General features: G+C 39.7%; 1 protein-coding gene across 4 annotated transcripts in view; it reads left to right on the top strand.

Moving 5' to 3' along the window:
• Positions 1–1,545: 1,545 nt before the first annotated feature.
• ESYT2 (extended synaptotagmin 2) overlaps positions 1,546–26,616 on the top strand; it is an 80,268-nt gene continuing 55,197 nt past the window's right edge. The window contains exon 1 of one of the 4 annotated variants that reach the window (XM_058019738.1): positions 1,546–1,975. In XM_058019738.1, coding sequence (XP_057875721.1) covers positions 1,622–1,975 — 354 coding nt within the window. In that variant the 5' untranslated portion in view covers positions 1,546–1,621. Of the gene's footprint in view, positions 1,976–2,485; positions 2,554–26,616 lie in introns of those variants that run through there. The other 3 variants (XM_058019747.1, XM_058019757.1, XM_058019767.1) reach the window with 3 other exon arrangements.

Raw genomic sequence — 26,616 nt, 5'->3', positions numbered from 1 at the left:
AAATCACTGATTTTGTTACATCTTTTTGTATCATTTGGTTGTTCTGAATATTCATCCCGAGTAATCTAAATACACAGATGGAGTAAATACAGTGTCAGTGGTAAAGAGAAAGTAAAGAACAGCAGGAGTCCATGGCCAGAAATTGTTTTAACTTCGAGTGCTCCATTGAGTCTGATGGCTGGCATGGAGGGATTTTGGAAAGATGAGAAAACACTACACCACATTCAGTTGTCAAAACATGGATTCTTTTTCCAATTCTGTTGTGCCACACTAACTCTAAAAAGCAAACAACTTTTCCTCTGATGCCATTGCATTTTTGACTTTCTCTGGATAATTGAGATGAGGTTACTTTCACTTCCTAAGAAAATGAAGCTTTTATTTAGCTTTTCTATTTATCCACTTGTGTGTGTTTTCATAACTTTTCAGCCTATTGGCTAAAGTGATTCTCCCCTCTTTACTGCCTGCAAATTTGAAGTCTCAAAGTCCTACACATTTTGAAAATTGGCATCTGAAGAGAGGAGAAAGGATCCGCATTCCCACTAAGTGAAAGGTTAGCTATTTAAAGCCAAAAAAGGCAAAAAAAAAAAAAAAAAAAAAAAGGGCAAAAAACCCTCAAAACAAATAAAACCCACAAACTTCTGGTAAATGCTGAGTTTAATCTGTGTGTACCAGCAAACTGATTAGGACCTGATAGCTAAGGAAAAGCAACAGCTGCCTCTTACAAAACTCGTGACTATGTCAAAATTATTTGAAAAGGTAAAGAAATGGTAGGAGGAACGGTGCAAGAACCAGGTGTTAAAGGGATACAGGACACAAGCCTGTTATAAAATCAGATTTTTCGGTTTAACAAATCCCAAGACAGTGGATGCCACCCTCGGTACTCGTGTGTGTTAACAGGATGACAGAAGAGGCAGCTTTATGTGAGGATGTGTGAGCCAAACTTCAGGAAACACCTGTTGTAACTCAGGCGCGGAGTGACCAGCGTCTGGTTCCTCCGAGACATCGATCAGTCTCTCCTTTAATAACACCCATCAACAGCGAACAAAGCGAGACAAGAAGGTTGTCATCGAAGGGCGTAACAGGTAGAAACATCCAGCCGCGAAAGTGACCGAAGAGAACGGGAGACGGAGTGGTTTGCCCGTGAGGAAGCGCACACACGCCTCGACACGCTCTTTGTGCTCCTGCCACCCACCGAGAGCCCCTTTCCTGCGGTGTCCCCCAGAGCCGCGCTGCCCTTCCCGCATTCCCCATGGCCGTGGCCCCGAGCGGCCGCGGGTCCCGGGCAGGCCTGCGAGGGAGGGATGAGCGAGCGGCGGAGGGGAGGGGAAGAGGCTGCCCGGGGCGGGGGAGGCGGCGAGCAGAGGCGTTCGTGCGGCGGCCGGGCGCCAATAGCGGCGGTCGGGGCCGAGTCGCCTCCTCCCGGCGGCAGCGGCGCTCGGAGCGGGGCCAGCCGGGCCCGGAAGCGGCGGCGGGTGGTGCCGGAGCGCGGTGAGCGGGGCCGGGCGCGGGATGCGAGGAGGCGCCGCCGCCGCCCTGCCCCCTGCCCGCTCGCAGCCAGCGCCCCAGGAGGAGGAGCAGCGGGAGGAGCGGCAGCAGCAGTAGGAGCCGCCGCTGCGGTAGCATGAGCGGGGCAGCCGCTAAGCAGCCCCCCGGCACGGGGTCCGCCGCCGAGCCCGCCGCGGAGAACGCGCCGGCTGCGGACCCCGTGCCAGAGTCGCCTCCGCCGCTGCTGAGCGTGGACGTGACGGGATTGGTGTCGCAGTTTGCGAGGAGCTTCGTGCTGATCTTCCCCGTGTATGTGCTGGGCTACCTGGGGCTGAGCTTCAGCTGGGTGCTTATCGCCCTGTGCGGGCTCTTCTGGATCCGCAGGCACCGCGGCGGCAAGAGCTCCCGCCTGGGCCGGGCGCTCGCCTTCCTGGAGGACGAGGAGGAGGCGGTGCGGCTCAGCGTCTCCTCCGCGGATCTGCCTGCGTGGGTGAGTGGCCAACACCCTTCGGCGCTGCCGCGAGCACCCGCGCCCGGCGGGCCGGGCCTGGTACCTCCCCGGGACCTGCGTGACACCCGGCCCCGCCGCGCTGCCCCTCCGCAGGCCGGAGCCCCGGAGCCGGCCTGGCGGGAGCGGTGAGGGCACTGCACCTCCCGCGCCCCATGGCTGCTTGTCCCGGTTCTCCAGCCCCTTCCAAGACGGTGCAGCGGCGGGAGCGGGCGGGCAGCCTGTCCCTTCCCCGCCGCCCTCCTTCCGCCGGGGTGGCCTCTCCGTGTCCCCGCCGGCCGCTCCGCTGCGCCCGCGGCGCTGACGGCGGTGACAGCCTGAGCCTGCCGCGGCCGGGGTTCCCCTGGCAGGAATAAACTTTGCTGCAGGGTTTGGGTTTCCTTCCCCTCAGGTGCCAGTGGCGCGCACGGCTCGGTTCTAGCGCGGTCTCTGCAGACAGAACGCGGATGTCGCGGCTTGGGCCGTTCCTTGCAAAGTTGAGATGGGAGGGAAATAGAATCGGGCTCTTAATGCTGGCTGGTCTCTCAGTAGAGTGCTGCCAAACGTGGGATGAACCAGAGGTGAGGTGGTGTTTCTGAGTGGTTTCAGGGCTGTGACATGAGGACTAAGGGACAGGGGCCGTAGTGGCTTTATTTGTGCATTGATATGGTGGGGGTTTTTAAAGGCTTTCTCTAAATCTTCCTTTGGAAGTTTTAGGCTTTCTACAAGGTCTTCAGAACTAACACTACTAACTTTTTTTCTGTTTTAGCTTAAATCTGGCTTCAAAGTTGAATACCTTTCGTTTGTAATTTCTGCTTTGGAGGATGAGTGATGTTTTTGATGCAGCTGCCAGTGCCAGTGTGCATCCAGGCCTGCCTGTGCCCCACTCTGCCCCGTGATGCGCTGGGCAGAGCTCGCTGCTCTCTGTGCCCACACCCCAAATCCTGAGGGTTTCTGCTGATTCTTTCTGTGTGATTCCTTTATTGGCTCTCTCTGCTGCTGACCTACAGTCACCCACATCTCCCGTGGGGACTCTTTGCAGTGACTGTGCATCCAGCAGTGCTGAGATGATAAGAGTGCAAGCAGCTGTTTTCATGGCATCAGATTGCAATACCTGATGTGACCTGTTCTAGCTCTACTGAGGAAGTTATAGCAGAGAATAGAGTGGGTAGGTGTGAGACTGGAGGCTTTTACTCCTCTTCCATCATATCTTTTGCCAAAGTTCTGATGGAAGATCATTATAAAAATAAGTGCAGTGTACAGGAGAGATTAAATGTTTTTACCTCTTGAAGCAGAGATGTGAGTCTCAAATAATGTAGCAAATAGCTCTTACTTTACCTGTAATGTGTGTTGTGTTTGGTTTTTCCTGTAATCACACAGCAATATAATGGAAATGTTCTGACACTGCATTTAGAATGAATTAATTGAAGCTAGATTGGTAGTGGAGGCTTGTATATAGTAACAGTCTGCTGGTAACTAAGATGTAGATACTCAAACTTATTGCTGTGTGTAAGTTTTATTTTAAGTTGCAATTTGTTACCTTTGATAAAATGGCAATTAATTTCGGCGTGGACTTGTCCAAATAACTAAAGATTTGGAAAGGGGCCTCCTGTTTGAAGTCAGAGGCAAAAAAAAAAGTTTAGTGGTGGCTGCAAGCACCTGTATATATCCTATGGCATTGTGAGACAGCAACTGATCAAAATGCAGAGTCCCAAAAGTGTGACCCTCTCAGACACCAGCTGGCAAATGGATGTAGATTTTTTTTGTTATTTTTTCCTTCTTCTTTATCCATATTCTTAAATTTTAAAGGTCTTGGTTCTTTTCTTTTTGTTGATGTATTTGCTATGTTCTGGAAGCATCCTTCTTTCAAATCAAAGTAGCTTCCAGAATAAACATAATCTGGAAAAGAGAAGACTTCTGAAAAGCTGCTTAAATCAAAAGTGGTCTTCAATGTCTGCTGTCATAGTCCTTAATGCTGCTACCATAAAGCATCTTGAAAAACTGCTGTTGTTCTTCCTTCTGCATTATGTGCATTTTCCTGGAGGTTTGTGAATTTCAGTCATATTTGAAGTAACAGCTAGTGGGTGGAACCTGACATTGCTGGTAGGGATGAGCTTTATCCATCTCAGTATGAACTCCAAACTGAAGGATTTTCCATTGGTTTCTGTTATGGAAATAAATTTTAAATTGCTTGAGTAGGACAGTGCTGTGGTTTAAATATAGGAAACTTTTTACTCTTCTGGGACTGATGCTGAGGTGTAATAAACAATCTTTCTACTAAAATTATGTGGTACTTGAAAGACTTACTTGACATGTGGTATCTTTCTGTGCCCTTGATTGGAGAAGAGCTTTAGCTTGGTGTGTTAGGTGTGATTCCCTTTCCCCACACACCTTGGTATTGTCTGTTGCTTTAGTGGTTCATGTTAAGTACTCAGTAATACTGCATTGAGTTATTTATTTTTGAGAAAGTGATTATTTCAAGAGAATGTTTTTCTGCTGGCAATATGCTCAGTTGCAGTTTGGAAATGATACAGTTGTGCCACCACACTAGATAGCATTTGTAATGTTAATTATTAGTTTCCTAAATTAGACTTACTTCTTCCATGAGCAGGTGGTTATACATCAGGAATATTCTGTACTGTGCATATAAAATGAATAAATTCAACATGAATACAAGTTATGTCACTTAAAATGTCAACACAGAATTAACTACAAAGAAGTATGCATTGAAAAATACAACATTTACTGTCTTAAAAAAATAAGATCTGTACTCATAGACTTGCTAAGATGTAGTTATAGCTGTGCTGTGTGTTTGAAAGGTGTCATGGATTATATGGGGTAGGAGGGAGCAGAGATGGGTGCTCATTCAAATAATTTAGAACTAGGCAGCAGAACTTGCAATGAGAAAGAACTGGAGATCAAAGTTGTGTTTAAATAGAGACATTTTAAGACATGAACAAGTCTTTACAGAAAGACATTTTCTCTTTATTTGCAGCATTTTATGCACCAGATGTATTTTACACTGGAATGAATGTAATTTAGTTACAAACATGTATATAGTCAAAATTGCAGTTTAGGTATCAGTACACAGAGGAGCAAAGGTAGGAAACTTAAAGGCAGGACTCTTGTTTTTAAAGGCCAGGTATCATGTTGCCTTTTATTTTAAAAATGGTAATGGAATTTAGTAATCTAATAATAACAAATTTACTTTGTTCTTTCTTAGATCAGCCACAAAAGTTAATCTAATTTTTCCATTTTAGCAGTGGTTCTTGTTTCTTAGTGCCACTTTTATAACATGCCAATATGTTCAACATGTTTTTGGTTTAGTGAAACTTTGGCTCCTGTTTTCTTCAACATACAGATAAAAAGCCATGCTGAATTTGTTTTCCCCAGATTAAATGTAAATTTGGCCTGGTACCAGGAGCTGTATCTATGTGCAGTCTGTCAACAATCAGCAGGTGACCAAAATAGGAACAAATCTTAGCATTTTAAAAGAATTTATTCTGAAAACAGATTTAGACATTTTTTGGTAAGCCTAAGTATGTATTATACAGAAACTGAAATACTGTATGTGATTGTAGTAAATGTAGTGGCATGGTAGAACATTAATTACAAGTCTGCTGTGCCATTTTGGGTCCTACACACTTAAATTTCTGCTCTAGTTTGGAGTGATTTTATGTTCTTTTTTTTTTCTCTTATTTTATTTTCTCATCTACTTAAGAAAAAGGAAAAAGCCTGCCTAAATCTAAATAGTTGTCATCACTTTTTAAATTAAACTTACTTGGAGTGCCATTTTAAAGAAAATGGTAGGTCTTCTTTCTCATGGGAAGCTGCATGAAGTTTTTGCAGGTTGTGAGTATTGTGGGTCACCACTGAACTGCTGTGCCACTGCTTCACCTAGAGAAAGGAGATAATGTCTAATTATATGGTTAGAGCAACAAAGACTTTGGTTTTCACTGGTATTTATTGGAAAGGCAGAGCCAGTGCTTGTGGAAGAAAAGTGGTTTGGTAGCTCTAACTGCAGGATCACACCTGTACTGAGTGACATTTGCAGAGAAGGTTAAAGTGGTTCTGCTCTTGTGTGTAGCTGATAGGAAGATTTCTTGATGATACAGAATCAAACTTGCTATCTAAATCTTAGATAGATGGTTCAGGACAGGAATCTCCAAAGAATCCCTTGCTGATGGATGTTATGTACTCAGCAAACCTGATAAACGGGTGAACTTCAATGCAATGTGTGTTACTTGCTATAGAAGAAAAAGATGTTCCTCCTCTCATACCTTTGGTTGCTGCTGCAGCTGCAGGAACTGTAGGAGGGTTTTTCTGCAGCACATGAAATTTGAAGCCACTGAGACATTGACACATTATTCTGATCTATTCTCCAGCATAGCTAAATACGTGAGATGGAATTTACCAAGGGGTGATTTATAAGAAAAATGACTCCCATGTGCAGTAACTTAGTGTTAGGCAAGATCTCATCAGTTTGGGTGGTGAGTACTGCAGGTGGCCATGGCTCTGGGCTGCCAGCCTGCATCTGGAAAGGGTGAAGAGATGTAGTAACATGTGAGTACTTAACAACTGAGCTCTGTGTCCTTCTTCTGCCTGATTATTTTTCATTTTAAACTGTGTTCTGTTCTAGCTGATTCATAGTATGTGAATATGCACATCTGTGTGTTGTGGGTTGTGTGTGTGTTTGTGGTTGGGCTTTCTTCTTAAAGGAAGAAGTTTACATTGTTTCAGTATTACTTCTTGAATTTAGGTAACTTGAGTGACATCCTAAGAGTACCCCATAGTTAGGAGAAATGTAAATGATGGGTTTGGGAATGGAGAACTAAAGGGAAAAAAAAAAGATATTAGACAATTGATCCTATCTCCCTGTTTCTCAGAGTTTTCAATCTGAGTGTGTTAAAGCTATGCTGAGACCATGTCTGTCCCAAAACACCTTCTCTCATGTAGTAATGTGGTGAGCCTCACTAGGTGATTCATTTATAAAGATCAATTTCCAAAATATTTATGGTAGAAACCCACATGTTGAGTTGCTGTTTATGAACATGATATCAAACAACTAAAGAAAAACATCAACCTGAAAGTATTAGTACACCTCTTGAACTCTTTGTAGGTGACACAGGCTTTACATCATTTTTTCATCCAAGAAATTATTATTATTATGTAGAAATTACTACTGTGTTTTGGGACTACTGTAAATTTCAATAAGCAGTTTGTCTGAATAACTAAGGAAGATGTGTACATGTCTCTTTAGTTTTTTTTGTTTGCTCGTTTGGTATTTTTTTTATTTTGCATTTTAGTCTGCTAGTGTCATTTCCATGCCTAAGTGCCTTTGCATATAAGGACTGGCCCATCTTAAATCATATATGAGATTGCAGGAGTCAGAAAGATCTTGTCTGTAGGGACTGAGATTTTGTGGAAGAGAAAGAAACCTGGGATAACAGTCAACCTTTTATGCATCTTCTACAAGATTCTTTTCATTTTAAATTACAACTGCTTTTTGAGATTGTTGGCATATCACAGTGTGGTGGGGTATGCCATCTAAGATTTTTTTTTGTTTATTTTTTAACATGAGAACTTTCTGGGAAATAAAGTTGAATCAGGATTATTGTCAAAACATTTTCATTGCAGTTTATAGTAACGAAAGCCTGTTTTATACATGTGAAGTGTTCTTTGGTGTCCTGTTCTTTTTCTTCAAAAAGGAAGAAGAGTGGCATGTTGTTTCTGTAAGATAAATTTCTTTGACTTAAACTTTAATATAAACCAAATTATTTATCTCCCATTTATCAATTCATCACTAGTTCTCTAGTGGTTGAAATTACCTTTGGCATAGCTTCTTTTGAGCTTTGCTGCCCATATACCCATACTGAATATGTTTATTTTTAAAAAACCTTTCTTTTGAATAATAGCAAGTTTTAAAAGAACACTTATTTCTAAATATCCTCTGTAGTGTTTGAAATGAGCTTGTCACAGTCTTATAACTGTGTATAAGGTTCTGAAGGCAAAAGTTAATGATTATTAATTAATCTATCTATACCACTGATTTGGTATGTTCTGATATGTAGATAAAAGGAAATCAGTAAAAAGAATCATATTCTGGTCATGCTACATAAATAACAGATTTGGTGTCAAACACTGCTAGTTTAGGTACAGAGTTGTTTGACCTGTGGTATCTTATCTTTGTCTTTGCTTTTCTCTACTATTGGAAAGGATAAATTAAATCTGATCCTCCCCTTTCCTAAGGAGGTGGAGAGGGGACACCCCACCAGCAGCTTTGGAGCTTTCCTGTGGCCTAGCAGGGTTCTAAGGGTTATGTACCCAGCTTGAAAGGGCTGCAGATTTTCAAATGTAGGATGTGTAGGGCTGCTTTGGCACATTCAGGGTAAATACTGTGCCACTTCAAAGAAGAAAATTAAATCCTTATCTTTCACTGCTGTTTGTGAACACTTAATGGAAATAAAGGTTATACAGAGTAGGTGTGTTCAACGTAGATTGAGATGTGAATAACACTGGGGAAACAGTGTTTTGATAAGAATAGGGCAAGAGTGGCTTTATTTGAAACAACTGTTTGAATTCAGTAAATTCTGGAACTGAACTGTTTAGAGAAGTCTGACACTTTATCATTTGTATAGCTTTTAGATCATATGGTACTTTGATTCTGGGTAAGACTTTATTCAGTTGAATGAGGAGAGAGTTCTGTGAAGTTGAGAAAGAAAATGTTTGATAAGAAACAAGAGGGAGGAATTAAACCAAGCATTTGCTAAAAGTGTGTGAATGGTGAAACCCAGTTGCCAGATTTGTGGTTTTTTTCTGGCATATGCCACATTCTCTCTGTTTCTGAGCTGCCAATAGTGGATCATCAAGAGTGGAAAGAGGGGTTGTACAAACTTGCCCCATCAGCTAGGGACGTATCTGATAGTAGGCTTCTACTCCATTGACTGGAATTAATTCAGATTTAACTTGTTTTGTAAGGACCTCGTTACAAAAGCAAGGTTCAAGAGTTAGGAGTAATTTCCTGGCTTTAGGGGCCTGTGTTAGACCAGCACATCAGCCTTGGGAAGTGTGTTCCATTTACCTCAGCACTCCAAGATACTCTTTGATCCCTTGTTCCTTTATAAAGACCTTAAAATTTCCATCCTAATGTCAGGGTTCAGGTAAGAAGCTGTGTCCCATCTCTTGAATCCCATTAATGGGGTGTCTGGGAGAGGGAGGAAAAGAGGTGTTCCTGAGCCTTCTTGCACATCATTTGATCCCCATCCCCAGTGTTTAATTCCCAAAAGCTTTACCAAGCTTCATGTACCAGTCTTTTTGTTGCATTGGTGGAGTTTTAATTTCCTTTCATTTTAAATGGCACAGGGTTTTTTTTTGGTTGGTTGGTTTGGCTTAGTTCTCTTTCTGTGCTTCCTGTGATAAAGTTAAAAGTTAGAGCAACAGCAAAAATATTAAAGCTTTTTTGACTTAGTCCTTATTTAGGATAATTTGAATTTTATTTGTAGGATCTTCTCTGCATTCCTGCTTGTGGCAGAGAGAATCAGGGGGGTCAGTAAAGGGACTGATTCTGCAGTTTCAAAATGAAGTAAATGTGCACTCTCCTGACAAAAAGAATGTTCTGCATCCAACTGCACTTTCCCAGTGCCACCTTGTGCCAACATTAGAATTTACTTGGCCAACTAATTGTGAGTTTTCTGCCAAGCTGGGTGTTCAGCTGGATGAGTTTCATGAGTTTACTATGAGGCCACAAAAGTGCCAGTGCCTGCAGAAGGGAAGGGGCGGAAGCCTGTGCTCAGGTTTAAAGTGAGATGGAGCAATGGCCTGCACAAAGAGGCTGTTCTTAGCCAAAGGGTGGAAAATAATGCTGCTGACATGTCTTTGTGGAGAAGCAAAGTTTGAATGGGAGCTGTTTATGAAGTCAATTTGCACATCTAACTTCTTTTATAACATTTTTTAACATTTTATCTAATTATCAGGGATATGAACTCTCAATATTTTGATTCAGCCTAATTAGTTTTTATCATGTTTTTAGTGCATGATTAGATTGGATCAACTCCAGAAGTCTCTTCATACCTGAATTATTCTATCATTTTCCTTTTTGTTTTAAGCTGTCATTTAAATTAGCTTTCAGTCTCTAATTATGGCTTACAAATGGTAAGAAATCTTTTCTGCATAAAATACAAGTATTTGCTTAAATATTAAGAAAAGAAATTAAAAAGAGGCTGTTTTTAGAAAGGTATTTTGTTGGATGTAATGATGACACCTTTTGAAGGATTTGGATGCCTGTCAGCTAAGTAGATAGTATTAAAGGTTCTGTGCAGCAAATGTTAAAACACACTATTTTTCAAATGGAACTCCTGTTATATAAATAACCTTTGTAAGACCAACGTTCCCATATAATGAGTCATTGCACAAAGTTTTGTCTGCTACACCCTGATGTGACTAGAGAATTTTCCTTAAGACTTGACAATCTGAAAGAGGACTAATGGTTTTCAGCTGAAGCAGCCTGGATTTATGTGCCATGAAGTTGTTACTATACTAGAAACACGAAACTAGTTTTACTTGGCTGAAAATAACTGTCATATGACAGACAAGAATTGCATTGTCATTTGGCTGTCCTTATCGTATAGCAGCCTGGGTCGAGTTTACATTAGTTCAGTTGCTGCACTTTTACCTGGGAGATTTACATTTGCAGTGTAAATTGCATAACTTTTGGCATCTGTTTATGTGAAAACTTCAGTTGGAGTCTAGTAACAGACTACACTATTGTTTTCATAACCTTTGTTTGCATTCCTTTAGTTAGATACTGGCTCAGTGAATTATCCAAGCGGACTGAAATAGTTTCCTCTGAGAAAATTTTGAAAGATGCAACGCAGAATGTAAAAATTCAATGTATTGACAATCCATTATGTTGTATTCTGTCATTGTCAGTCCTTAGTGGGAAGATGGGAAGAAGGTGAATGTCTAAGAATGCAGTGCTTTCCTGGTTCATTTTTAAAAGTAAAAACAGGCTATGCTGAAGCATGAAGGTAGCTGTAAAACCTTGCTTGCTCAGATTTGAATTCACTATGCCGTGTTATGATCCACAAATTCTGCTCTTAAAGCTTGTGGGTGATCTTTTTAAAAATAGCTTACTAAAAACAAATGAATTGTGTGGAGGAAAACTTTGCAGGGAGAGCTGAAATGGAACTTCACAGCTCAGAGAGCTCACAGCTTGCTTTATTTGCAAGCATTATTACTGCTTCTTTGTATTTTGTAGTTTTTCATGCCTTACTTCAGATCTGCATAGCTTGATAGAAAAAAACCCACGTGTCTGTGCTTTCTCAGAGGCCCTTCTTCACTTAGCACACTCTGCAGACCAGTGAATAAGTTTACAGCTTCATATCCAAAAGCTCAACAAAAACTCCTGTGATTTGTTTTATTCTGCAGGGAAGAGTATGAGAAGACATGCTCTGAGCTGTGAGGTTTTGTGCAGACTTATGGGCAAACTCTCAGGACTTCTTGGTATTTAGGATCTTTGGGCTCTCTGCATGTTTCAAGCTGACTGTTAATGTAATGAATGTAATTATACAAATGATTCAAATGAGGAAATGTCTTCTCTTCATTTGTTAATATTTCCTAATGCAGTAAGCTTGCTGGTCCAGAATTTTGAAAAATTGTAATTTGTTTTGAGACAAGTCTTCCCTCCTCCCCCAGGCTGTTGATTCATCTTGCTAATTGTTGAACTAGAATGCTAAATTCTCTCTTGTGTGTGGCTAGGAAGTTGCCTTAGTCTAGTGATAAATTTTATGATGCAGGCTAAATTTGTATCCTAAAATGTGGTGTTCCTCACTCAATGACTTTCTCCTAAAATACTTGAACTAGAAAAAGAATTCTTTTCCACCCACCCACCCTCTGCCAGTTAAATATCAAATGGCAGCCAGGAAATGATAAGAGAGTGTTTCATGGGGGGAACAGAAAACCAGTCCTCAGTCATCTGACTTGTATGTGTTAAAAGAATATTCAATAGAGATTGATATTAGATTAAATTGTGGTAATTTCTTGTTCTCTATTTGTTCATGATAATCTTAATATTGGTTTATATTTTAGGGGAGATATTTGGGCTTTTGAAAGTGTTTGGGTTTTTTTTTTTCTTTTAAGAGTGTGCTAGGTATGAGTACAGTGTTGATGTGAATGTACCTAAGCTGTCTCTGTGCATTTGATAAAATCACTTATTTCTGTCATGTTCATGTAAGTGTTTATAATGGGAATTAATTTTCTGGTACATTTGGCTATATATAAAGCTTTATAAGAAGTTGCATATAATATATGCTCGTTTTCAGATGTCTAATAACAGAAAACATATTTGCCAACAATTGTTTCTCAGGTCTTTTGTGTTTTGAAAGTTTTGCAATTATAGTTGACATTTCTTTCCCTTGTGTCCTATCTTTTGTGTATTCAAGTGAATAACCAAAATGTTACCAATATGTTCTTTTTGTTACTTTTGATTAACCAAAAGAAAAGCTCTAATGAAGTTTTCTCTTGTGAGTTCATTAAGATAATTCATTACACACAGAACCATAGTGACAGCCTGACAGCAGATCTGATTTGGAGGTTGCTTAGTTTACAAATAAAGTTCATTTAAGATTGGGTACTTGAATTTTGCTATTTGAGAGCTGAGGAATTACAAAAGTGTTCTTTTAAAGAATATTTCAGTGTTCTGTGATTCACTTCCAGTGCACACAAGTTGTTACTGTTCTGCCTGCTGCCTTTATGCTGAACTCCTTGGTTTTCTGCCACAGCCAGTGAGGAAGTCTGACAAAGTAAACCTGACAAAGTGCTTGAACCTCTGTAGGGACTGGGGAGAGGATCTGCACATTGGTGTTCTGGATACCATGCAGGAGTGGCAGGCAATTGTATGTGGCAGTTCTTGTTTGGGAATAAGTGTAGACAGGCCCATTGAGGACTAATGGGTAATTTTAGATGATATTAAAGCATTTGCCAAGGGAAATGGGCGATAGGAAGACTTGAAGGGATACTGGAAAGCAGTCTGTATTGGCTCTGGTGGGAGACACCTAAACTTTCATTTTCATTCACTTTGAATGAGTTTGTATTTGCGATGTAAAATATTTAGCAGATATTTTGTAAAACTTTTTTAGTGTAAGTGGAGGTATTTGTGCCTGAAGTGAACTCTGCTAAAGGGATGGAAGTGATTGGAGCTTTAAAGAATTTATCCTTGACTGAAATAAGATTGATTCACATATCTGTCCTCAGGGAGAAGGTGGTAAACTGTAGGTTCAGTTTATTGGAGAGCAGTAGAATATATTCACTTACCAGAGAGAGATTAGTTCATCAGTGTTCCTAAAATTAATGGGTTTTAAGCTCTGACAAATCACTCTGGAATTTCCTTTGCTGTCAAGTTCTGAGTCTTGATTCCCATGTAACACATAAGATTCTAGTTTAGTTTTAACATGTAAGAACTTACAAGGTCATTTGCTTTCTTGCTGGCGACTTGCAGTGCTTGGGGAAATGGTTGAAAAGCCCAGTTGTCTGGAGGGTTTTCATTTGTTCTAGTTTTCTTTTCCAGCAAAATTATGAACTCCAGCTCTGCTTTCTGCCACTGTGGTTGTTTTGCATTGTCAGCCATATGGAAATAACATTCCTGTCATGTTCCAGTGGAGAAGGCAATGTGTAAGTAAAGCTCTTACACTGTGATCTCCCACTGAATAAGTAAAATAGAAAAAGCTCTTGACTTGAAGCAGTCCAGGTTAGTTAATGACAAGGGCTTTGAGATGTCACTATTTTAAAAGAAACTAACTTGCTTGTGGCAATTGAAATAAATACATTTCCCAACATAATTTACAAGTTAATTTCAGTTGTGGTTTGACCCTGGCTGGATGCCAAATGCCCACCAAAGTTGTTCTGTCACTCCTCTCCTCAGCTGGATGGGGAGAAAAGTGCAATGGAAAAGTTTGAGGGTTGAGATAAGGATAGGGAAAGACATCATTCACCATTGCCAGTATGGGCAAAACAGACTCAAATTGGAGAAATCAACAGAGATTTTTAGCAGTCCAATCAGAGTAGGATAATGAAAAGTAAATATTAGAAACACCTTCTCCCTACCCCTCCCTTCTTTCTGAGCTTCACTTTCTTCCTGATTCACGACCTCCTCCTCCATGGACTGCAGGGGAATCTCAGCTCTGGAACCTGGGGCACCTCTTCCCCTCCTTCTTCACTGACCTTGCTGTGTGCAGAGTTGTTTCTCTCATGTTCTCACTTTTCCCTGGACAGAACTACTTTTGTGAAATAATTTTTTGTTTTTCTTCTGAAGTAAGGTATCCCGCAGTTGCTGCTGGGCTCTGCCTTGTCCAGCAGTGAGTCCATCTTGGAGCTGGCTGGCATTGGCTCTGTTGGGAGGGAAATAGGGAAATTTCTCTGTAGGGAAAGCTTCTGGCAACTTCCCACAGAAGCCACCTTGGTGGCCCTGACCCTCCACCTGCTCTGAAAACCTTGCCACATACACCCAATACAATTTTAAACTGTTCAGTTAAAAGAGAACTCTTTAATGTATTTTTAAAAAATGAGAAGTTTGGCAGCTGAGTATTCATGTCGTAATGATTTCTCAAATACCTTGAGCAGTCAGGACTATATCAGATAAGGAAAATCATATGTGGTAACAAGGGTTGTGGACCTGACTTCAGCATCCCTTGATGTTGTAAAGAAATAAAAGACTTGGTTGTTTGTTTTCTTCTCAGAGCCTAGTTGTACATGGAAAAGACTTTATCAAATTCTTGAAAATACTTTTTTGAGTTGGGAGGATATAGTTGCAAATTAGCTGCTATTTATGCAGATCTCTGAAAATAACTATGGCATTTTACTCAAGGGGGTTGGTTTCATTTTAACTGTCATCACTGCATTCTTCTAAGTCAAGTGATGTCTTTTGCAAGAAAGTTATTACATGTGATTAAAAGCTGAGTACAGATCTAAGACTGCTGAGAATATCTGGTAGCTGTACAGGGCTGGCAGTCAGGCCTGGAACAGCACAATGAACAGTAAAACCTGTAAGAAAATCTGTTGCCAGTTAGTACACACAGTCACACTTCTGTAGCAAACTGAAATTTAGGTTCCATACTTGGGCACCTCATTCCAGAGATGAAGGTCTGTCCCTGGAACCTGCCTTTGATGAATGGGAAGGGGTGAACAGAGCTCTTTGCAGGAGGTCCCTTTTCTCTATATAATAAGAACCTACAATAATGAGGTCCTAACTACACTGCTGCTTTTTACATGCTTAAATTTATCAAGGAATAATTTGGGCCACAACTGTTAGATTTTAATTATTACATGTAGTAAATATTCTGTGGTAGAACTTCTAAAAAAACTACTAGCATCTGTTACAAAATCTGCTGAGACTTTCAGAGCTGACAGTGACTTGGCTGCACATATTTTTCTCTGCATGGGCACAAAGATTAACCTGTCCAAGAGAAATTCAGCATAAGGAAAGCTCTGCTTTGGAGCAGTAAAATAAATAGGCATTGCCATGGGCAATATTTCTTGGAGCTAGATTTTAGACAACTGACTTACTAGGTGGTTGTTGGCAGTTCAGTCAGTTGTCTTAGAATCAGCAGAAATTTATTTTTATTTACAGAGTTATTACTAAGTTGGGTTTTAGGCACTAGGTGTTTGGTTTCCCCTTAGAGCTAGAATCTGCTGAACTTAAATTTAAACATATAGGTGCAAATTAGTTGGAGTTTATCTTTATGGTCAGTATACACATCTCCAGAGGACTGTACTGATAATAAGGAAATCTTCAACATGTCAGATACATCTCTCCAGAGGCCTTTATTTCTCTTTTATTGATGATGAAGCAGGTGTAGAGTGACTTGTTTATTCTTGAACATATAAAAGAATTTTGAGAATTAGAGAAAAGTAGTTCATCAGTTGAAATTGCCTACTGATTAACAAAATTTGAATCTTAAAATCTGGAAATCATTGAAATTGCTCTGAAACCATATATAGGTAAAAGCATTGCTGAGATGTAAAAAGTTTTTTTCATCTTTTTTTTTTGTCATGAACTGCAACCAAGATCTAGTGGGTATGATCTGATTATCACAGTTCCAGCTATGGATTGTACAAATACACAAAGTGGGACAGTAGATGCAGATTAAAATACAGAAATTGTGAGCTTAAGTATCAATTATAAACTGCTCAGTCTTAAAAGACTCTTAAATGTGTAATGTTATGATTAATTGGAGGCAGTGTCTCTATAACATGACACAGCCTACTGCTGTCATTAATTAAAATGGTATTGATTTATAATGGCTACTTTTGCTGCTAAATGGCAAAGTGAAAGAACATTGTTTGTAAGAGTTGAGCCAGGAGTAAAGAATATTCAAGAGATCCCCAAATGCTTGGCTTATCTTCAGCATTGATGATAATCAGTAACAGGAGAGCTGACTGTTCTGTGTTGTATTTATAAGGGGGATAATGTATCCAATTCCCTTTTTTTCACTCTTGCTACCTCCCCATCCTGTCTGTCAAACACCCAGCAATTCTAATGCTGGAACATTGCTTCTCCTAGGCCAAGGAGATGTTGAATCTAAATCACTCAGCTGCTTGCTGCCCATGGTTAGTTTGCAGTGTGTAGAAGCAAAGTTATGTCATTCAGGTCAGCACTGCACACTTGACTGCCCATTCTAGAGGTGAACTGATGGCATTATTGAAAACCTTAGGTACAGACTCTAGATAGTAGTTTGTCTACAGTCTGTGCTTCCACTGAAGGGCTGCTTTTGTAACTGCTTCTGCGAAAATCAGATTACAGTCTCTCAAAAAAACTCAGGAACTCCTCTACAAAAATATGCAAATAACATAAATGAATTTACATTAGAAGCAGAGAAATTTAAATGGAGTGTCATTTAAACCATATATGGCCAAATGCTAAACTTCCCAAAACACCGGAGAAAGCAAATTCTTTGGTTTCCAGCATTGTTTTAAAAAGACCTTAATTTAGAAAGAGGATTTACATTTTTTAGAATTTATGATCACTAACTTTGCTTGCTTTTTTTAAGATGGAAAAGCTTTTTAACAGAGTCTGAAGAATGTTTTGATGCAGAGCATTGCAAGACAGCTACGTCAAAAGACTGTATCAGTGATGGTTTGCAGTCCTGACATGAGAGAGTCCTGTGTCTGCTGGGAGTTGGAATCTTAGGAGATGTTTCCTGGAAGTAGGGCCTGGAGGAATTTTGGTAGGGTGAATGGGAGCATTGCAAACTGACTGAACTTTTAATTTCTGTGTAGTGTTTTGTATTTTTGTATTTACTACTGATGTCTTAAAAGATGACACCATCTTGAAACTTAATCACTGTTTTTCCTTTTTTTCCTCCAAAAGATGAAATGTTGGTTTCAAAGTCCAGATTTCCTACATATTAGCAGTATTTCTTTTCCCTTGGCTTTATTGATTTGTAAAGACGTGTGTGGTTGGGGTAAGTGACTGAACAAATGTTGCTGTGTACACAAGTCCAAGGATCAACAGGACTGTCCAACATCCAGGTGTGTTTTAACTAAAATACTAAAACATGTAATACTGTGTTGTTGGAAAAAGGTACAGGCCAGCCTTGGGTGCTCATTTACTGCAGTTCCGCTTGAGGGGGCTTTATCTTCCTTTTTGCTAGCTGTGAACTTCAATATGTTGCAGACTGTGATGTGTCTGCCAGGTAGTGTCCATCTGTTTGTGGATGAACAAAAATCTCCTAGTGCTGTGGATGGTGTACTTTGGTACTAATTATACTTTGTGATGAAAATTATTGTACAGTTGTAGAGAGACATTGCAGGCCCAGGAGATTTGCAACTTGCTGCATGTTCCACTGTGCAGATGCTGTATGTGCCAGCCCAGTAACATAAGCACATGAATTTTCCTCAGAGGATGCAGTTTCAGTAGCAGCCTGTTCTTGTGCAGGTTTGATTTAAGTACACTTACTCTGCTTTTTCTAAAATAGCTTCTCGGATAAGAGGTGCTAAGCTCAGTCATGGGATAGATACTCAGCTGGAAGATAGGCTGTCCAAATGTGATTTGTGTGAATTAAAGGCCATGGGTGCAAGTTTAAAAATCTTTCTATGTCTTTGTAAAATCTTTTCAATAAATAATGAAAATACATTTTCTGTTTCAAAGCAAAAAAGCAAAATGGGGATTTACTGGGTGGGGATTTTTGTTTATGTTGAACATTAGCTTCTGTCATTTTTTGAGGACTTTTTTTCCTCTAAAGTACCTTTTGTTAACATATAGAGTCAAAATAGTAAGACTGATATTTAAGGATAAGGATAATAGTTAATTTAGTTGGGGAGGCAGTCTGGGTTTTGATTCCACCTTGTAGCTCAAGCATATGATGTAGCATTCCTTAGTTTAGAAACTTGATTTAGCAGGGAGTGCTTTCAGTGTCTTTCCTTAGCAACCCAGCCTACCAAAACACACCAGAGCTGCCCTTCCTGCTCTGTTCTGAGGAACAGTAGCAAACTCCATGGTTTTAAGGTGGAGTTTATAAACAAAAATAGGATAATGAGTGCTGCAATTGTAGGGGATTGGAATTCAGTGGTCAGAGTATTTTCCAATTACATATTTTGTTGGTCTTGTATTTTCAGTATGAATCTGTATGAGGTTAAGGGCTGCACTAAAACTTTTAAGTATACTTACCTGAAGAGTATTCATTAAATGGAATTGCTTGTGGGTTCTTTTTGCTTGTTTTCTTTGGTAGGGGCTAAGCATGCCTCAAGGCAGAAGGGGTGCTGGAGGATGCCAGCAGCTGCTAAGGGTTACAGCCATCCTTTGCAGAAGCTGAGAGGGCATTCAGGGAAGGATAACTCCATAGTACTCTTTTAGTTTTGATTTTTCTTTGGACATCACTTCTGATTGCTGTGTTAGCTGAATGTTTGATCTTGCTTAGTGCAGAATTTGCAATGTTGCCAGTGAAATGGCAATAGTTCTGTTACAGAACAGTGCTATACACACTGTTGAGGGGTGCTGATACACAGCCCATTGAAGGGGACAAAATTGTTCTAGAGAGAAAGGAGAGCAAATCTTATAAACCTTAAAAATTTTAGCATCTACCTAGTTGTTAGAAATACTGAGCTTTGTATGTGAACCTGGTATAAGAATTTGGTTAAAGGCCTGAATGAAAGAGCCAGAAGGAGTTACACATGTAAGTTTGCCATCTGATGCCTGGTGCTGTCAGGTTAACTGGGGCTTTCCTCCCCACCATTTGTCACTGCATTAACTGAGACCTGATTTAAACACTGCAGCTCTTTTTGCTTTCACTTTATTGGAATGCTCTGCTTTCTGTTACTTTATCAGCAGAGTTTTATAGTTTCAGAGAGGGCTAATCACTGATTATTTACAGGTTCCACAGAACTCCTGGTCTATTGCTCTGCATTCTTAATACTCTCTGGATTTTACATAATGGGTTTCTAGTGCTTCAACTAGAAATGAAACAGGGAGTTTAAAATGCCTGTTATATCTTGCATGATTTCTGATTATATTTCAAAAGTGTTTTAACATTAAGAATAAGCTCTAGCTGGATAATACTGGATTCAGTGCAGTATGTAGAAGTTAAACATCTTTGCTGCTGTTGGGTCAGAGTCAGTCAAAACAAGCATTAACTACTGAGTGTATTCTGCAGACTTGTTTGACTTCTTAGGATTAACTTCTTAGGACTTCTAGGTTAACCTAGCTTGAATTTTTATGTCATGATGCTGCATTTTTTTGGATACCACCAAAAAAATAAAAATCCAAGTTCTCCATTTTGCTCTTTTGTATTTTCAAATACAAATTTGCAGTTTGCTTATTCCCAACAAATTCAAAGCTAATTATACTTGTCATAGATCACATAGATTTGTTTCAAATGTCTTGTGAATTATAGATTACATTAGAAAGAATAGAAGGTAGGGCTTCATCATGGAGATGTTTCAGGCTAAAGTCAGGGAAGAAGATTTAATCTGCCTGAGAAAGAGGAGTCTAGCAGGAGGTGATCACAGCTTCTTAACGCCTGCCATTTCTGAAAGCTGATGCCCATTTTAGCTCTCACAGAACACCTGCCTGGCTCCCTTAGGGAGATGAACTGTGCAATCCAGTGAGTGCTGAAGGAATGAGCTCTCCCTGCTGCAGGAATCAGTCTCTGGGTCAGAGCTGACTGCAGGCTCAGGGAATGGGGCAGCAGGTCAGTGGAGTAAAAGGTGAAGAAACCTTCAATGTTTTATTGTAGATACCAGCAACAAGGCTGGCTAGCAATTGGTGCAGAGCCCAGCACTTCTTTTCACAGCTGTAGACAGTTCAAAGAATAGTGAGCTGTGCTGTGACACTGGTAGTATAAGCTGTTTTGAAAGCTAATGTTTAGCAGTCCAGAGAGGAAAATTTGTCTTCTGTTGACTGTCAAGAGAATAAGACACTCTGGCATGCAGTGGGGTGGGAACATGCCTGGATTCTCAAGGGAACTGAAAAGGAATTTGTTATAGAGACTTGAAAGTACAAAAGAGGTCATGTTTTTGAAATGTGACAAATTGAAAATATCGTGCTAATGCTTTAATAATTTTATTTTAAAAAGCAAAAGCTTGAATTTCAAGGTGTTAAGACTTTATTTGTAGAAGGAGAAGAAGAAATTAAATTACTCCTGGGAACACAAGGGTAAAGTCAATAATGTCAAAAAAGAGTACTCTGCAAGACTTTTTTAAGTAGTAAAATTTGGTGAGTCCTGAGAGCTGTGGTTCATCCTATGCCTTTTAGCAGTTTAAACATTTAAAATCTGGGTCTTTGCTTTCAGTAATTGCAATGCTTGTGGGAATTTGGAGATGTGCTAATGCAGGCTTATGAAACATTAAATGTTTCATTTTGTAAACCTTGGTTGCACTACTTCTCTGTAACAGTCTGTGAGAGCAAGACTATGGTCAGTATAAATCCAGTTTTTGATATTTTGCTTGTATAGAGTCTTATGCTACTATTTTTTTTAAACTGTGCTTGTCCTGGCCCTCTGTTGGACATCAGCATTTATAAAATACAATTGTAATTGTTACTGCTGTAAATGCTTATAGAGGTGAGATTGGAAAAGGGGCATCCTCTTGTCCTAAGAGTTCATGTTGGCTTCTGGTCTTCTGAATGAGGAAGTGATATAGACAAAAACTTTTGTAAATGTGCATAGTAAACAGGTAAAATGTTAAACCTAAACTCCTATGTTTCCTCACTTCAAGATGTGCTCAAGAGGTGTGCTGCATGTGAAAAATGTCTCCTCCTGTGTTAGGTTATCAGTCTGCTGTGAGAGGTTCTGCATGTCAGTCCCTCAGAACTGGAAACCATTAAAAGGTTCCTGCAACCTATTCCCCCCATGTGCCTTCTACTCCTTTATTATTATTTTTACTGTCCTGTCTCACTCCAGACTAAGCACTGACAACTTGCCTTTGTCCTTTTTGAGGTGGAAAGGGAAAAACAAATGTGAGCATGGCAATCCAGGAAAAATTACAAGATATTAAACTGCAGTGAAAATAAAGCAGTTTGGCTACAGAGTTGATGTAATCTCTATATTGAAGCCTGAGCTATGCTATATATTAGTAATATACACGTACTTGAGGATAATTCTGAAATTAGGCTGTGCTAGAAGGTGTATCTGTGGCAGTGCATTAAAAGCTTCAAGCTTTCTGTTCTGAAAGAGGTAACAGCTGAGCAAAGCAAACCCATGTGGTTCCCCTGGCAGACATCCTGTGCTGTGTTTAGGGTAGATTCTGCACCCAGATAGCAGAGAAAACCATGCCAATGTACTTCCACCTATTTGGAAGGAAACTCTAACCTTTACTGGTGGAGAAGGAGATTTTTGTTTCATGTTGTTTGTGAGGTGATTAAGCCTGGTTGCTTCTGGAAGTTAATGATTGGTTTTTAATTTCTAGGCTGGAGCTCTTGCCTACAGCTGGGGCTGCAGAGGCTGAGTGTGAGGCTAGAAGCAGGATTTTCCAGTTCCCTTACTAGCAGACTTCTGTTCTGTCATTCTTCCAGAGCAGCTGCTTCTAATGCCTATCCCAGAGGATTTTGTTAGAGCAAGCTGCTGCTAAGTAGGAGGTCTCTGGGTAACTTTCTATTATGGCATGCTTGCTCCATCTCTGCAAAAATAGCAGCACTTAGGCAAATTGTATCTAGTTTTGGTATTGGTGAGTTGAATTGCTGAAAAGTAATGCAGCTTTTGACAAGTCACACTGCCACTGAGTGAAACATATTTAATAGATGTTGAAGTGAAAGATGTGCATAAAAAAAATGAAACTGCTGTGCTTTGAAATGGCTCAGCATCCTTCACTTCTGAATTGCAGCACTTAGTTCTGGGCTGCCTTTTCAGTCATATCAGAGCTCTGGAGCCTCTTTTTAGGCAGGGTTAATATTTTTCAAATATTAGCATTATTTTGCATTGCCAAAGACATTTTTTGCCATAGAAATTGGGGAGAATATCCAGGTGAGAATATTCTGGTGGTGTTGCAGGGCTGCATAAGGATGGATTTTGAATCCTCAGCTATAAGCTGATTAGGCTTTTGATGGGCTGCTAGCAGAAATTGGAGGATTGCTGATTTTCCAAATGCTGTTCCAATGAATTCTGCAATGAGAAGGAAAACAGAGGGACAACACTCTCAATTACAGTCCTGTATTTGTATTTAATATATATTTTTAAAATAATCTTAGCAAAGTAGCATATTTGTATTATTTAAATGAGAAATACAGATACATTTCTGGCTATTGATAAAATGTAAAAAAAAGGCATTTTATAGTTTGAATTAATGGCATGCTTTAATTTTAGCACAGCAGACAGGTTGGATATGGGATCCCTCTGTGGAGTTTGGGCTCTAGTGAGGTTCAGTGGGTGTGTGTATGGGCAGTGGTGGCTCTTGGCAGTGTTTTGGGAAGGTCTGGTTTAGCCTGACTTTACAAGACACAGCCTGTATGCTGCTAGTTGTTTTCCTTGTCCCCCAGATATGGTACTTATGAATGTATATTAAGAAATAATGTCCTTCAGGCCATACCAGGATGCTGAAATGTCCTGTTTATTCCAGATTTGAACTACTCTGTATGTTAGGCTTTTCTTTAGACCTTTAAGAAAGGGAAGAGGAACAAAGATAACAAGGAAGGTTGTAAGGAAATACAAATTTCTATACCTTACAAAGAATGTCAGTTTTGTTACTTGAGGTGTATGAATTCTATTGTAGCAGCTTTCCTGTGTTACCATTAAACCCTGGAGGTGTTGAAAAGCTGTTTGTTTCAATTTCTCCAAGCACCAGCGTGTTTTGTCTTTAATTGCTGTGTTGTTGAAGAAATTACTTTCCACCCTGGTGCTCACAGTGACTGAAGCAGATAGCTCAGGGTAGGGCGGGATACAGAGATCACCTTGGAAAACTCGTGCTGAACAGCTGTCTGTAATTCGCTGTGGCACCTCACAGGACTTGAACTGATAGAGGCAGCTCACGTGGGGTGACAGAGTTTGTGCTGGTACAGTGTTTTGGGAACATTTGGTGGGGTACCAGGTATGTGTTTCTAAAGCCACTTTTGTCTTATAGGTGCAAATCTGACTCAAAGGCCATGTAATTGCTTCTTACATAAAGGTTTATTTTGTTTTCCAATGTATTGTCCAAGCACTTAAATGGCTTATGTTCAGTTTATAAATAAATACAGTCCTTAACCTTGCTTGGTATTACAGCTGTTTCTTTCATTTAAGTATGTTTCCACTTTTTCCATTATTTCTGTTTTACTGTGAGGTTTTATCATGATCATAGAGGCATGGCAAAAATTTTAGGCTCCTTTCCCACCTCCTTTATATCTTACTCTCCGTGTGTACTCTCTGTGTGGAGGGGAGTCATTTTATTTTTTCCTCTACCCTTAATTCTCTTATGTTTGATTTTTTTTAAACATTTTTTTCTTTGTTTGTTTATGGGCCATTATTGTCAAAACCTCTGCTGCTTATTTTGTAACAATTTTAGGTTACTTGATACTGATTTATGTGGCTCTTTCTAGCTGGAATTCTGTGAAGTGTCCTATGGACATAAATAGTGTGCTTGACAAAGCTGATTTTCTATATTCAGTCTGCTTGTGCACCTTGCAGAAGTTTCTGTTGAAAGATGGGGCACATGCACCTCATCTGTAATGATTCTCAGGGAAACTGTTTTGAGAGTCTTGGCTTAATCTCAAACTTGCAAACACACCACATTTGTAGTCCTGAGCATGAATTTTGCTGTGCAAAAGCTGATCATTTTAAAACTGCAAACACAAAATCCATCCCAAGGCATGCTAAACAGAAACTGAATCTGATTAGCAGAAGTAATGTGAATAACAGTTAATTGTTGGTTTAGTAACGACGGCCTGCAGGATTTCTAAGGTACCCTCACTATTAGCATTTAACCTTTCCTTTCAGAAATATTGCATCCCGCAGTTCTGTAACAGTAAATATTTTGTGGGATTTCCTTAGAAGAGGAGAGAGCCAGGGTATTTCTGGTATTGCTGGAAGTTGGGAGAATTGCTCAGTTAACCCCAGAGGTGAATCACTGAAGTGACAGAGCCTGGCTGCTGTGCTTTCCCTCCCAGTCCCCTTCTTTAGCTCCTGGCAGAAAGGAGGGGTCCTCCCTTCAGCCTGGCTGTGAGGAGGAGCCTCTCCAGGCTCTGGCAAGTGGCAAAAGTGGAAGGGAACAAATCATTCACCTACTGCTGCTCCTTGTTGCTTCAGAGACTGAGAGGGGATTGCTGGCTGGAATACATGGGATTAAGCTATTAGCCCTGCTCAGCTCTATTTTACCTAACATGTCCTTAGGCCAGCCTGCTTTGCCAACTGGAAAACACTGGAGTGAATAGCTGTTAAATTGAGCTTGAATATCACTATATGACATGATTTATTCTATCTGTGCTGGGCTTCTTCTTTTAGTTACTTTGTCTGGCCTTTTTGAGTTACAAGTGCAGTGAGTTTAGACAAACTGTCAGCTATAATTCAAAGGAAAATTTAATTTTAGTGTGTTTTGGTTTTTTGCCACACCACTGGCTTTAGGCTTAATGGTTAAATAACTGCTTATGCTGTACATTCAGAAGGTTTTAGAGCACCTAATTTGGGCTTCTGTCCTGAATCTCCTTCTGTGGTATGGTCTCTCCCTACCCACAGATTATATATGAAGAGACTATGAAAACTTACTGTGATACCCTCATACGTTTTTACATTTAAACTAGACAAATGTACTTTTGCTAGAGAGGAGGATGGAGGATTTTTATATGTAATTTTAGCTTTCCAAAATAAGCAGAAGGGATCAGCATCTACTAGAAGAGATATTTGTGAAATAGCTGGAAAAGTGCTCAAGAATATTTTGCTGTTTTGTAACTATATAAAGAAACTTGGTTATACTGTGTGACCTTAAAGTGACTGGTATAGTTTCTTTAATATTTACATCTGGAACAACAAATGATCAGTGCAAAGGGAAGGAACTAAGCTTAAGTAAAGTAATGCTGACTCAGATAAGTATCTGTTAAACATAGCTATCATAGTGCATTATGTTTTATGTAGAATATTCTACAGTGTGTGGAAGTGACTCATCAGGATTGTTGAGGCCAACTCCTGGCCCTATGGAGAGCACCCCAAGAATCACAACATGTGTCTGAGAGCATTTGAATTCTTACTTTTAATCTTTGAATGTAAAATGGAAGAAGCTCAAAATTTTGGGAGATTTTGTTTGGGGTTTTTTATTTATTGTTGTTGGAGTTTTTTCCCTTTAAATATAATCTGCTTTTATTGCTTCCATTTCTTCCATTGCTGTAATACACAATTCATGAAACGTGGTTGGTTTGTAGCAAATTAAATTTTCAGTTTTTGGAACTCTCTGGTCAATACCTGTAGTTTTGTGCTTTCAGTGTAGGTCCTCAGATTTTTGGTTGAGTTATGTAGATAATATTTAGAGCCTATGTGTTAATCATAATCATCAAATAAATGTTACATTTAACTAGGGTTGTCTCATAAATACCTTTAAGGATGGAGAAAACTTTCAAAGATAATTAAAAAAAATGTTTTACAATGATGGTATCAGTGAATAGTAACAGCTATTATGAAATTTATGTTTTAAAGTAGATTATTAGTACCTGTGACTGTGTTGACAGCAATTCAACATTACTTACAGAGGGGTATTGTCATGTCTTTCCTTCTGAATTTCTTGTCAATGCTTGCTTTTAAGGACATTTATGTAGATAAGTGAAACTTCCTTTATGTGAATGAAAAAATATATTTAAGGCATTAATATTATTTGCACTTTGAACCTCATTTCATGTTATTTGCTGGTTGCTATTTGACTCTTCAGAATTTCCCACCAATCCTTAGTCCATGGCATTTGAGTGTAATAGTTACTATTCTGTGTCTTGCCTTGTTTTCTTGGAAAGATGCAGGTGATAGTCTGGCCAGAAAACTGAGTCAATTTAGCCAGTATGAAGAGAGTTTGAAAAATAAAATAATAAGAAACGTTTCTGCTGGTTTTACTGTTATTGTAAGTGGTTTTCTTTTGTCCTTTTTTTCTTTTACTGTCTTCTAGGACAATAGAACTACATTCCTTGGGCTCTTTCTGCTCATTTATTGATCATTACAAAAAATACTGTGTTCTGAATTAAGTTTTTGAAAGTGCAGATCAGAAGTAGAAAGTAA

This window comes from Melospiza georgiana, chromosome 1 (assembly GCF_028018845.1).
Source record: "Melospiza georgiana isolate bMelGeo1 chromosome 1, bMelGeo1.pri, whole genome shotgun sequence".
Lineage (NCBI taxonomy): Eukaryota > Metazoa > Chordata > Aves > Passeriformes > Passerellidae > Melospiza > Melospiza georgiana.
Note: the sequence above shows the minus strand (reverse complement) of the source record. Positions and strands in the feature narration are given on the sequence as shown.